The sequence below is a fragment of the Bubalus bubalis genome, chromosome 3, assembly GCF_019923935.1.
Source record: "Bubalus bubalis isolate 160015118507 breed Murrah chromosome 3, NDDB_SH_1, whole genome shotgun sequence".
Lineage (NCBI taxonomy): Eukaryota > Metazoa > Chordata > Mammalia > Artiodactyla > Bovidae > Bubalus > Bubalus bubalis.
In genome coordinates this window covers 69,904,132-69,917,883 of record NC_059159.1, presented here as the reverse complement: position 1 = coordinate 69,917,883, position 13,752 = coordinate 69,904,132, and the positions used below count along the sequence as shown (strand labels likewise).

Genomic DNA, 13,752 nt, shown 5'->3' with positions numbered 1-13,752 from the left:
GGATGTCTGGCTCTAGGTGAGTGATCACAGCATCTTGGTTATCTGCATCTTAAAGTCTTTTTTATACAGTTCTTCTGTGTATTCTTGCCACCTCTTCTTAATATATTCTGCTTCTGTTAGGTCCATACCGATTCTGTCCTTTATCGAGCCCATCTTTGCATAAAATGTTCCCTTGGTATCTCGAATTTCCTTGAAGAGCTCTCTAGTTTTTCCCATTCTGTTGTTTTCCTCTATTTCTTTGCATTGATTGCTGAGGAAGACTTTCTTATGTCTCCTTGCTATTCTTTGGAACTCTGTATTCAGATGCTTATATGTTTCCTTTGCTCCTTTGCTTTTCGCTTCTCTTCTTTTCACAGCTATTTGTAAGGCCTCCTCAGACAGTCATTTTGCTTTTTTAAATTGCTTTTCCTTGGGGATGGTCTTGATCTCTGTCTCCCGTCCAATCACGAACCTCCGTCCGTCGTTCATCAGGCACTCTGTCTATCAGATCTAGTCCCTTAAATCTATTTCTCACTTCCACTGTATAATCATAAGGGATTTGATTTAGGTCATACCTCAATGGTCTAGTGGTTTTCCCTACTTTCTTGAATTTAAGTCTGAATTTGGCAATAAGGAGTTCATGATCTGAGCCACAGGCAGCTCCCGGTCTTGTTTTTGCTGACTGTATAGAGCTTCTGCATCTTTGGCTGCAAAGAATATAGTCAATGTGATTTTGGTGTTGATCATCTGGTGATGTCCATGTGTAGAGTCTTCTCTTGTGTTGTTGGAAGAGTGTGTTTGCCAAGAGAATGCCAGTGCATTCTCTTGGCAAAACTCTATGAGCCTTTGCCTTGCTTCATTCTGTACTCCTGGGCCAAATTTGCCTGGTACTCCCGGTGTTTCTTGACTTCCTACTTTTGCATTCCAGTCCTGTATAATGAAAAGGACATCTTTTTTGGGTGTTAGCTCTGAAAGGTCTTGTAGGTCTTCATAGATTCGTTCAACTCAGTAGGAATAATTCCTTTAAAAATTATGAAATTATTTCAACTTATCAGAAAATGTATACATCCTCCTATGTTTCCAGTAAAGGTTTACATTTTACCACATTGTTCGTTTCTCTACTCACTGATTTTTAATATATATGACAATTGTTATTTGTATTGACTTGTAAGAATCCTTTACTTATTGTTTAAAATATTTTGTACTTTGTAAACTTTCTTCTTAGCTTTTAGAATTTTTATAGTAGAATTTTATATGTAGAAATTCATGTAAGCTACATTTAATGGCAGTTTTTATGTTTATTTTTCAGTTCCATAGTTTTTAATTCTGAATCTAATTGTTCTGGGTCCTGAGATAAAAAGTTAATATAAATAGTGACATTCACTTTGCTGTGCAGGTGAAACTAAAAGATTGTAAATCAACTATACTCAATAAGAATGTAAAAGTTAATGTAAGTGGTGACAAAGAAGAACACCGATTTATTCCCAGTTTCACTGGGAACTTCATTTTAAAGAATGTTCAATGATTAATTTTCAATGATATTTATTATTAGGTTAGGAAAGCTTGCTTTTATTCCTACCTGGCTATGAAGTACTTTTCATTGTCAAAAGAGTTTAAATGTTATTTAAGGCTTTTTCTGTATGTGCTGCGATGAGCATATGTTTTATGCTTTTAATATCCAGTAAGAAATTATATAAACTATGCTTGCCTTTAGAGAAATAAACCCTACTTTGTGAAAATGTTATTTTCTTCCTTCTGCTGAAGATGTTCTTTCCTCATTTTTGCTGAATTTGATATACTTGTTATTTGTGATTTTTGTTGGATCTCTGTACATGAAGTTGGTATTTCTTTCTTGTATTGCTTTTGTCCAGAGTTTTACTGGATGCATAATATTAGTTAAATACCTTATCCTTTGGTTTTATCCTGTAATGTAATTTCTGCTTGTGAATAACTGAGGTCTGTTCCTTAAGGTTTAACACTCAGCAGCTTACCTTTGAGGACTGCTGTCTGTGGGTAAAATGTAGGGAAAACAATCCATTTGTTATTAACTTCGTCGTGTTAATCAGATGTTTACTTTTTATAAATTGATACTATTCATTTATAGTTTCACTTAAAATGACACATCCCACGTAAGTGTCTTAGTAATTTTTTCATATGTTTAAATATCTGCTATGGTGGCAGAGGGTAAAGAATCTGCCTGTAATGCAGGAAATCCAGGTTCGATCCCTGAGTTAGGAAGATCCCCTGAAGTAAATGGCTACCCACTCCAGTATTCTTGCCTGGGAAATCCCATGGACAGAGCAGTGTGGCAGGCTACAGTCCATGGGGTCCCAAAGAGTCGGACATGAGTGAGCAACTGACACTGGCAACTCTCTTTCATTGTTTGAAATAGTGGAGGTGTTGGTGTCCAGCATTTGAAAGTGGACTGCCAGCTTTATGAATCTAATAGCAACAAGCATAATGGCAGTTCCCCAGCAGTGTAACAACGAGCCCAAAGAAGGGCACAGCCAAGAAAATGCCTCCTGGGACCCGAGTCATCAGCGTGTGTCTAGAAGGCTAGGCACATGTGCTAAGGTGTAACTACCCACTTAGAACAAGGAGAGTATGGTATGGGCAGACTTGAAACATTTCCAGGCCACGGTGGAATTTATTACAAAAGGGCGAAACTCTCATTCGCTACTGGGAGTCAAGCACATTTTGACCAAATACTAGATGGAGAAAAGGCCACTCTGAATATCAGTGAAGGCATAGAATGAAAATGAGTATTTCAGACCAAATGGAGAATCTTAAACTGCAGTAGAATAGCCAAAATTAAACATAAAATTAAATGCCCCTTTAAACTCAAAGGGAAGGGGTAGTGTTCTTGGAATCTTTGCAGTAGGTCCTGTGGGTCTAGTATGTGATCCCTGAGGAAAGGGTTAGCCTATCTGGTACGGGAAACTCAGGGATTTGGTGAACATTTAGACCTGGGACTCAAAACTGGGAGGCTACAATGCTTGGTAGCTGTGCCAGTATGGCTGAGACTTATAGTCTTGTTGGTTCTGAGTGTAACCAAATATGTATATAGCAGAAATTACGGGTGCTACTAAGGCGAAAGCTGTTAATGAGACAATTCTGACATGAACACAAATCAAATTTTCCCCGGGTTTCAAATCTTTCTCTAGTTCCTGCCATTGGTAGAAAGGAACAGGAGAGGATTGGCATATAAGACATGTAATCTGTAGGTAACCAGTCCTTGTGTGACAAGGCCAGAGTACAAGGAGGAAGGGCATGTGGGATAGAGGAACAGTAAATCAGACACACACACGAACACCATCCACAGACTGTCTCTGCTCCAGACACACACAGAGAATAATTCCATAAAAATTGACCACTTAAAATTGCTTAAAATAATGGAAAGTAGAAATAGGCTAGGGATTAGTAAATTTTGTTTACTGGTTGTTTATGGTCCCAAATGATTAGAAAAAGTTGGAATTTTTTGCCAATGATCTAGGACAAATGTTATAACATTGTTACTTCCAGGAGATTACAATCTAATACTTGGGAAAGATCATTAGGCTTGGGCAGTCTCTTGAAATAGGAGCTATTGGTTTTTCCTTCTTTGTTGTTTTTTCAGTAGGCACATTCTGTGTTTCTTCCTCAGGTAAAGTTAGAATATTCTGTGCTTTTATCCTAAGTGAAGCTGTAACATGTCTATTTTTTAGGTAGTTTTTGTGGAGTTTTCGCAGATTTTGGTGGAACAGAGGCTGTTGGTGGAACAGCCTCTTCTTGTTTTTCTTTCTTTTTTGGTCTCATGAATAGCAAAAGCAAAAGCAACAGACAAGGTATTAGAAACAAAAGAAGAAACAGTAAATATAGTAGCAGGTTCCTCTTTTCCGCCCTTTCTTCTGTTTGGCGCTCAGGGGCTGGGCCACTGTCCACACTGCCTCCTGTGCCGTTTTCCTGGCAGACGGGAGGGCCCCACCCATAGTGGCAGTGGCAGTGCTGTCTGTTGTTGCAGACTCCCCTCAAAGAGCAGAGCTGAGGCGAGCAGTTACGTGGCACAGTGGAATAAGAGACACACCTCCTTCTGATGCAGATGTTTTCGGGACCACACTTTGTACCATCTTTCACTGCACCAATATCAGCTATTCTTATCCCGAGGTGGTAGTCTGTACCCCAGCAAGTGTTATTATCGAATTTAGTCCAATGCAGAGTAATATGATCACTCATTAGAGGAATTTCTTTGACGTTCTCACACTGTATCCTCCCACACAGGCTGTCTGCCATGTTGCATCTTACGTATGAGGTTTCTGTGATACCACAGTTACCAAAACGGTCACCTCGGGTATTCATTGCCATGTAGCAACTCGAGTTTGCATTTTTGGCCTCTTTGCCAAAGATTTGCCTACAATGTTCATCACGATCATTGCATCTCTTTTGATAGCAGTAACTACCGCCTGTGCAGGAGGCCCCATCCTGCACGTACACATCATCTGGACACTGATTGGATGTCCCATTGCACCACTCTGGAAGATCACATTCATTTTCTACTTTCCTGCACAAAGTGCCTGATTGGCTGAACATGCAGTTATGGCAACAAAGCCCAAAAGCACAGTTGACACCAGCTGTCATAGTGCAGTTTAACTGACAACAGGGATCAGTGTTACACATCTCCAAGGATCCACAGTCACACTCTTCTCCTTCGTCAACAAAATTGTTTCCACAGCGTGGCACCCTGATGACTGTCTGTGGCTTTGGTGTATTGTACAAACAGGATCTTCTACGACCAACGTTCCAATAATCAGCATAGCTGCAGTTGCTGAATTTAGTTGATGCCTCTACTTCTGTAAACATTACACACTTTGGTGCTCCACAATTACATGTTGCGGTATCATGATGTATACCCAAATTATGACCCAGGTCATGAGCCACAATATATGAGAAAAAAAAAATCCCTTGATCGTGGAAAGTCTCAACTGAACAGCTAAAACGAATTATACATGCTTGTGCATCATAAGCTAGGCCAAATGGTTTACCAAAATCCTTTTTTACAAAAAGATGTGCCACATCATGGGGCAAACGATTTTGTAAGCCACTTCGCTTCCATCTGCAAAAGTTCCTCAAGGTAATTAAAATGCTTTCTATTGTAATAAGGCTTCTTATAGTCCATATCTCTATTCCCTTGAAACGTAACTCAAGATCCAGTGGTTTAAACATTTCACTTACTCCATTTAAAACAAGGTATGCTTCTTTCTGCACAATCGAAAGATTACTGTCATGATGAAGATATCGACTGTAATCTATGACCACTGCCACTTCAAGAAAATAGTGGTGGGTCCACCAGCCTGTATAGTCACTTTGCATCAAAGTGGAATTAATGCTTTCTTGAATCTTCAATTGTCCTGCTATTTTTTCATCTGTTAACCCACATTGAAAGTATGAAAAATTTGTGTCCTGATTGTCTAGCTTATATATTAGATGCTCAAATGCAGTAGAAAACCTTTTGGGTTCAATTTCATAAACAATGTCATTTGTCTGTAGCATTCCTTGAAAGCCCCCGAAGCAGTTACTGAGGGAAACCAGAGACTCTGGGTCCCCCTCCACGTAACCACGGTAATAACAGTCATCCTGGACAAAAGGGTGGTCTTCCAGGAGAACGCCCTTGTCTGCGTAGGTGAACACTGGGAAGTTTTTGGACAAAAAATTCTTCTTGACCTTTATATGAACAACATGTCTCTGGCCCCCAAAATGCAGTTTGTAAGAGAACCAGCCTTGAAGCTTCATGCCTCTGCCAGTGGGTGTTACCCTCCGGGGAATCACCACTTCTGGGGGGCCAAGTCTTTGGGAGTGCCCAAGCTGGGGCCATCCAGGAAGGAAGAGGAATACTTTCAGCCAGACAAGCAGGAGAGTAACCTTCATATACACCAGGAACTCACCAACACCTATCGCGGAGCCATCGTATCTAGCCATTGGTAGAAAAAGAGGGCAGGACAGCATACATCAATGTTCAGTCTCCTCCGTCTAGCTGATGTATTCAACGTTAACCTTTAGTTTGTTGTCTGGCAAAGTCATGCAGTCAAAGCAGCAGCACTAAAAGAAAAACAAAAAAGTAGAACAGGGACTGGGTGGGAGTGATGAGCAAACCAAGATAGAGGAAAAAGGAAGGGTACAGGTTAGGACGAATGAGAGTTTGGCTTAAGACATGTCTGACGTGCTCTTAAGTAATGGTGAGGCAGAGTGAGACTGTGTGAGTACACACGAATGGTGACTGGCCTACGATGACACTTGTTGGATCTAGAGGAAGGGCACATGGTGATTCGTGATACAGTTCTTTATGTCTATTAATATGTGCAAACGTTTCCACAATGTATAACACAAAAGAGTCTTACTGGAAGGTGAATGAGTATCATCTTCTGATAAAGGAGTCTTGTGTTACACATTTGGATGTTATGATAATAAACTATAGGTCTTCCTTTTACTTACAAGTGAGAATTCTTTCATCATAATACTCAGGAGAGATATAAATATTTTCACAGATATTATATTTTCTCATTGTCCATATAATGTATTTCCATGTAACAAGTCATTATTTGTCCTAAGTCCTCTGCATTTCTCTTCATCTAAGTCTATGAAATTGCAGGAGTCCAACATTGCTAACTTTCACAGCTTTGAGGATCTACTGTAATGCTACCTAATGCAATGATTGGTAGACCCAGGTGGTCGTGGGAGGGGGACTAAGTTGGGTTGTTGATGGATGTTACTCAAATGTATTTACATTCTATCATACTGTTAAGAAGAAGAGCATTTAAAAGCCTGTACCCTTATAAAATGGAAGGAAATCAGGGTAGCTGGGAGGGTAGCAATTGAAAATTGGAATGTACTGAATGCAAAATAACCTTCAGAAGTAAAAAGGAAATCAGTGGCTCCTTGAAGGAGGAAAGCTTGGAGTAAGGAAATATTGTCTTAGAGTGGCAAAGACATCAAAGTCTCCACATTATAGGACTTTAAGGTAATCAGTTCCCTAGTGCAACCTCACAATGTATTACTTCATAATAAAAACAGATAATACATATGCCATATGAAAATACCGTCTACAGTTATCTCCATCATACAAATGTATTATCATCTATTTGTTAGCATGAAATCTGACAACATGCCTGGCTGGCAATACTGATGTTCTGCTTTCTTCTTTGACCAAAGCATTTAAAAAACATGTAATGTTCATACATGATGGTATACATTTAGAAAACATAAATGAACACCCAGATGAAGATTATTAACTGGTCTAGAGCTCTAATTTGAACAGAGGTTTTAGGGAAACAGCACATTTGGAATTTTTAGAAGTGCTTTCAATACTTTATATTTAAAATGCTTGCTTTAACTTACCTAGTGAAATATCCACTGTCTTTATCAGATCATGAAAATAATTCTGTTGTGTACAGTCAGAAGCCTTGGCCTAGTTGAAAAAGACACAGAAAAGCTAGCTCTGAGGATGCTAATTCAGGTTGATCCAGTCTACTTCCCACACTAGGTATAAAAATGAAAGATGCGTGATTAAGGAAGGACCTGCCATCTACTAGATCCTGTAGTCATTTCTGCTTAATTAGAAAATATTTTGTGTCTATGTTCCTTGACTTCCTTTCTCTGGAATCGTTTTCCTGTCATTTATGGAATTTTCATTTCATAAAAGGAAGAAACAATGTCCTGTGAGCTCACACTTCTTCACAGAAAGCCTCTTATTCCTAGTTAGTTCTGCTAACCCTTTAAATCAAAAGGATAAGGTGACAATGTGTAGCCCAGCAGAGAAGATTTCCATTCTCAGAATCTCCATGTGCCATACAGACTAGACATTTGTTAGTAATTTGCTTTGATGATCAAACATACTTCCAGACCTCTAAACAGCTAGCCATCCCACTAAGCTGTGCTGTGCTTGGTCGTTTAGTTATGTCTGACTCTTTGTGACCCCATGAACTGTAGCTCACCTGGCCCTCTGTCCATGGAATTCTCCAGACAAGAATACTGGAGTGGGTTGCCAGGCTCTCCCTTCAGGGGATTTTTTCCAACCCAGGGATTGAACCCAGGTCTCCCGCATTGCAGGCAAATTCTTTACTGTCTGAACCACCAGGGAAGCCCCTCATTAAGCTACCATTTACATTACATTCTTACTCTTAAACCAGTTCTCAAATCAGTCCTACACAAACTTCAAAGAACTGGGCATCTGATTTACTAAGGTATTATCCACCAATAATTTCACTTACCTTCTGGGTACCAAGAGAGGGAACGTCTAGGCTAATTTCACAGCTCATTTTCAAAAATGTTTAGATGTTGACTTAAGGACATGGCCGGTATCTTAATATCACCTTGACTGCCCTAACTCCTCCGTAGTATGAAACTGTTAGCCACAACCTCACTCCTAATGAAAATTCACTCCTCGGATTTATAAAGGGTGAAGATAACTTTGCATCATTTCCCCCTTTTCAGGGCCCTTTATTTGACTCTTTACTACTGTAGTCTTGTTTTAGATCCCGTCAATTCAACCACTGTTGACTAAAATCCTGAACCCAAACTAGTGCAGATTTTTTCACTTGCTTTCACACTCTTAACAACAACTGCAGAACTGCTCAGGAAGTAAATTACAGATTTTTTTTTTGGTAATTAATGAGTAAAAGGCAGGCTAAAATTGGCACCAGGTACCTGGTGCGTGTGCTGTGTGTTAAGTCATGTCCAGCTCTTTGCCATTCTGTGGACGTAGCCCACCAGGCTTCTCTGTCCATGGGATTTCCCAGGCAAGAATGTTGGAGTGGGTTGCCATTGTCTACTCCAGGGGATCTTCCTGAACAGGGATTGAACCTGTATCCTCTTTCACCTCCTGCATTAGTAGGTGGATTCTTTACCACTGAGCCACCTGGGAAGCCTGAGATGCCTGATACTTTAGTCAAAATGATGAAATAATGAACTGATACTTTCTTCAACACTTTGTTTTTAATACATTCACCTTTTTTGCGAGCATATTGTAATATTGTTTAACTTGCTAGTTTTCTAAATTTTCTTTTCTGCTTGGATATAGTAATGTTGTTTCTTAACATGCTAGTTTTCTAAATTTTCTCTTCAGCACCTAGGACCCTCAGCTTAGCGATCTACTGTCTTTATTTCCACAAGTAGTTATTATTGAATTGAAAGGATGGTACTTTAAACCATAAAGCCACAAAATTTTTATTTTGTGTATGTTTAACGCAGAATTTGATACCTCTGTCCTTTATTGTTGCAGCGAGTTGGTGGGGGACTTAACTTTTTAGATTGAGTATTTTTTTTTTTTTTTCACCATTTAAGTAACCTGAGATCCTGGGGTATTAGGGTACTTTTCTTGTACTAAAGAGGAGCATATTTGACAAAATATCAAGGCTCCATAATGAAGGAAGATCCTAAATGGAATCCTTAAATGGGATCTATTTTAGGACAGCAACCTCTAAATTGTGAGTAGAATCCTTGCAATTTTCACCTCTACATTCTACGTATGGGAATACATGGGATGAGAATAAGGACAATAGTCATTATATAGTCCTAGGCAGGGACTCTAGGGACACTGCTCACGAGGGAATATAACACTTTCACTAGTAATGTGGTACAGTGCCATGTACTAGCACACACACTTCAACCTAGACTGACAAATGTTATCTCTAGATTCCTTTTTTCATTTTTTCCACAGCTTCGTCAAATTCAGTCATCTCGGTATCATAATTATCACAGCCTCCTCCCTTTCATTTACAGCCCAATTCAGTATTTTCCAAATTGCAAAAATGCATTTGTATACTATTTTTAAACTCTGAATCAAGTAGAATAGGGCAGAATAGGACATAATATAGGTCATAGATACCCCTCTAGTTTTGAAAAATTCACAAGGAATCATGTTGTGTTTGTATGGATGAGTGTTTGTGAATTCATGCGTGCACAAATGCTAGCACTTTTCCCTTCACAGTTAAATTCTTGAAAGACTTACCACAGGTAGAATTAAGGGTTACCATGGTATTTTCTAGTTACGACTTTGTGATAGTTTGTGCCACCAAGGTCTGTGAACAAAGATTTAAATGGAAACATCACATGACAAAGAACAATAAAAATCTCTCCCCTTTCATCTCTTCATTCTTTAAGCTCCAGATTGAAGTGCTTAGCAACAAGGCTCCTCGAGTTCTAAAGACCATGGCAATTGGATAAAGGTCTTCCACATTCTGGCTTTGCCTTCTCCATCATACTCTAATTACTCCTCAATATGAATAAACCTGAGTATAGTCCTTATTCCCATCCCATGTATTCCCTGCACGTAGTACAAGTGTTTAGTGTTTTTTATTCATACTTTAGTGCTTTGATTCATACTGTTTCACGCATCTCAGATTATTTCCTCAGCACAGAACCTCATAATGAAACAGTTGAATTGCTTCAAGTTCCAGAAATAAGTTTGATCTGGTTTAAACCATTGTTCAAGGATTGAGGCTTCAGTAACCATCTATGACTTTCACTCTAAGGTCAAGGATAACTTGGAGACACTTCACATGTGTGAATAAGTGTGCCTCATCCATTACAAGAACTGTTGTCAGTAAAGAAGTGGCACAAAGAGATTACAAAGAAGAGCGAGATGAAGCAAGTAGAGTGTGGGTGGTGATGCTAGCATCGTAGTGGCATAAGTTGTTCCTATTTTCTCTCTGCTTCATTTTACAGTTAATTTGACACCCTTGTATTAGCAAGACTGCTTGATACCAGAAGGGATTTGGGGAAACAGTCATCATTTGTGCATCAGAAAATAAACAAGAGCTTGTAAAGGCCTTGAATTCCTTGGAATTGGGTTAATAGTACCCACGGGGCTTCCCAGGAAGCTCGGTGGTAAAGAACCCGTCTGCCAATGCAGGAGATTTGGGTTGGATCCCAGGGTCAGAAGATACACTGGAGGGGGAAATGGCAACCCATGCCAGTATTCTTGCTGGAAAATCCTGTGGACAGAGGACAGTGGCGGGCTATTGTATATGGGTTCACAAAGAGTCAGACATGCTAAAGAACTGAGCACACACACATGGTCTTTTCTAGCCTTAGCCCTGCCATTGGAGAAGGCTCTAGTGACCCACTCCAGTGCTCTAGCCTGGACAAACCCATGGACGGAGGAGCCTGGAAGGCTGCAGTCCATGGGGTTGCTAAGAGTTGGACACGACTGAGCGACTTGACTTTCACTTTTCACTGTCATGCATTGGAGAAGGAAATGGCAGCCGACTCCAGTGGTCTTGCTTGGAGAATCCCAGGGACGGGAGAGCCTGGTGGGCTGCCATCTACGGGGTCGCACAGAGTCGGACACGACTGAAGTGACTTAGCATAGCATAGCATGTATGTGAACGCTAAGTTGCTTTAGGGTCTGACTCTCTGTGACCCTGTGAACTGTAGCCGGCCATCGAGTCCCTCTGTCCATGGATTCTTCAGGCAAGAATATTGAAGTGGTTGCCATACCCTCCTCCAGAGGATCTTCCCGTGTCTCTTATGTCTCCTGAATTGGTAGGTGGGTTCTTTACTGCTAGCACCACCTGGGTAGCCCAAAGCTAGAGGTAGTAAGAGAAGTGCAGCAGAGTTATTTACAATCATAAAAGATGATGCTATTAAAGTGCTGCACTCAATATGTCAGCAACTCAGCAGTGGCCACAGGACGGGAAAAAGTCAGTTTTCATTTCAGTCTTAAAGAAGGGCAATGCCTAAGAATGTTCAAACTACGGTACAGTTGCCCTCATTTCACATCCGAGGCAAGGTAATTCTCAAACTCCTGCTGAGTCCTGCAGGGCTTCAGAGCCCTCACCACTCTCACCCCCTAGCCTCAGCCCAGGCCTTCGGCAGCGGTGCCCCTCTCTCCCATTCTGCTCTCTGCAACCTAACAGCAGTGGCAGTGTGCTGGGCCACAGTCTGTGGGACCTCGTCTCCCACTTTGGGTGGCCTGAGGAGCCTGAGAGCCAGCTGGGCTGGGCGCCTGGCTTCTTTAGAGATGACAGCTGGGTGGAGCCTGGGGACCCGGCCCTGAGGGAGCTGCCAACTGAGCTCTGTCTCCTCTTAGCCAGGACCAGGACCTTGCAGGGTGAAAGTTGGACCTTGGCACCTTGCCCTTTCTTGTCAAGTCAGAGAACAACATTCATTTGGTAGTGATTTACAGAAACATCGTCACCTGGCCATGACCTGACCTCAAGAACAAAGGATCTAAACCAGGAGATTTGCAACAACTAACCTCATCCCTCCCTCACCTTTTTTGCTTTTCAAAGGGCTCTGATGAGAGCTTTCAGTAATTTTGGGGCTTCTTAGAGCGTGAGCCACTCATCTGTTTACATGGCTGTGCAATAAACCTTTCTGTCTTCCAAACTGCAGTGTTTTAGCATTGTTTGGCCTCACTGTGTGTCGGACACTTGGACTTCTGTTGTTCAGTAACACAGGGAGGAGCATGCAATAAAGTTAATTCTACTGTTTCATCCGGCAGAAAGTGGCTTTTTGAAAAGTTCTGAGCGAGTCACCCCATCATGTAGAGGTCCTGGCCAAAAGAGATATCAGCTGAGGGCAAAGAGAAAGAGAAATGGAAACAAGGAATTTCTGTCATCCGAATACACATACATAGCATCTATTTTATATATCCTTGTATATATTATAAATTCAGCAGCATTATCATTTTTTCCTCCTTGCTTTTCTCTCTTACCTTGAGATATGGCAAATTGGTGTTGGTGAACTTTATAATTCGGTTCTTAGAACACAGACTATCAAGGCGAGATTATAAGTGACTTAGAAAAGGAATGAACAGTACTCAAAGATAGAGCCAACAGGCAGATGGGGTATTTGATATTTCTTTTTGAAGCCACCTTCTTTCCTCGTGGAACTGCCAGGTGGGTTCCCAACTGGAAGTGACCCCTGTCTACAGCTCTTCCACTTACTTTTTGGTTTTCCAGTTTGCTGACTACAGATTTTGGGGCCTCTCATCTCCATACGCCGGTGACCAATTCTGAGCTGTGTCATCAAGGGACGCGTGAAATGGAGAGCAGGAAGTGTAACTTCCAGTGGGAAACCGGTGGGCCAAGTTCTGAGGAGAGCTGCTGTTTCACTTCACTCTGAAGGTAGGCCTACCTCAAAAGTAAAAAAAAGTTCAGGTATTCCACTTTTTGTCTCTGTCTCAAGAGTACCATTCATTTCTTTTCTGGTTCACTCATATTTGTATCACCTCTTGGTTCTGTGTCTCAGGAGGACCCAGCTTTATGATTATGGTCTAGAGTCCTTTCAGACTCAAGCTTAGAGTCTCTTTCTCTAGCCCTTAGTGTGAACTTTGTAGTCAACCAATTCCCAGTGTTAAATCTTCCTTTTTAATGTAGTGGAGGAGTTTTCCTAGTTTGCAGTGGAAGCCAGGCTGATGCAAATAAATTATTTTAACATCACTCCAAATTATAATTACTTCTTTGTGATGGTTTCCAGGAAACATAATTTTATGTTGTTTATTACCCTGGTCAAATAATTACTGGAAATCTCAGTAGGAATCAGTTCAGTTCAGTTCAGTTCAGTTCCGTCGCTCAGTCGTGTCTGATTCTTTGCGACCCCGTGAATCAACCAGGCCAGGACTCCCTGTCCATCACCAACTCCTGAAGTTGACTCAAAATCATGTCCATTGAGTTGGTGATGCCATCCAGCCATCTCATCCTCTGTCGTCCCCTTCTCCTCCTGCCCCCAATCCCTCCCAGCATCAGGGTCTTTTCCAATGAGTCAACTCTTCACATGAGGTGGCCAAAGTATTGGAGT

General features: G+C 41.0%; 1 protein-coding gene across 1 annotated transcript; it reads right to left on the bottom strand.

Moving 5' to 3' along the window:
* Positions 1 to 3,428: 3,428 nt before the first annotated feature.
* On the bottom strand, positions 3,429 to 7,884 carry LOC112583834 (disintegrin and metalloproteinase domain-containing protein 20). The gene is made up of 2 exons (XM_025281332.2): positions 7,348 to 7,884; positions 3,429 to 6,051 (listed from the first exon to the last, which is right to left on the bottom strand). Exon 2 carries the CDS (start codon positions 5,956 to 5,958, stop codon positions 3,673 to 3,675), a length of 2,286 nt encoding a protein of 761 aa, XP_025137117.1. The 5' UTR covers positions 5,959 to 6,051; positions 7,348 to 7,884; the 3' UTR covers positions 3,429 to 3,672.
* Positions 7,885 to 13,752: the final 5,868 nt, after the last annotated feature.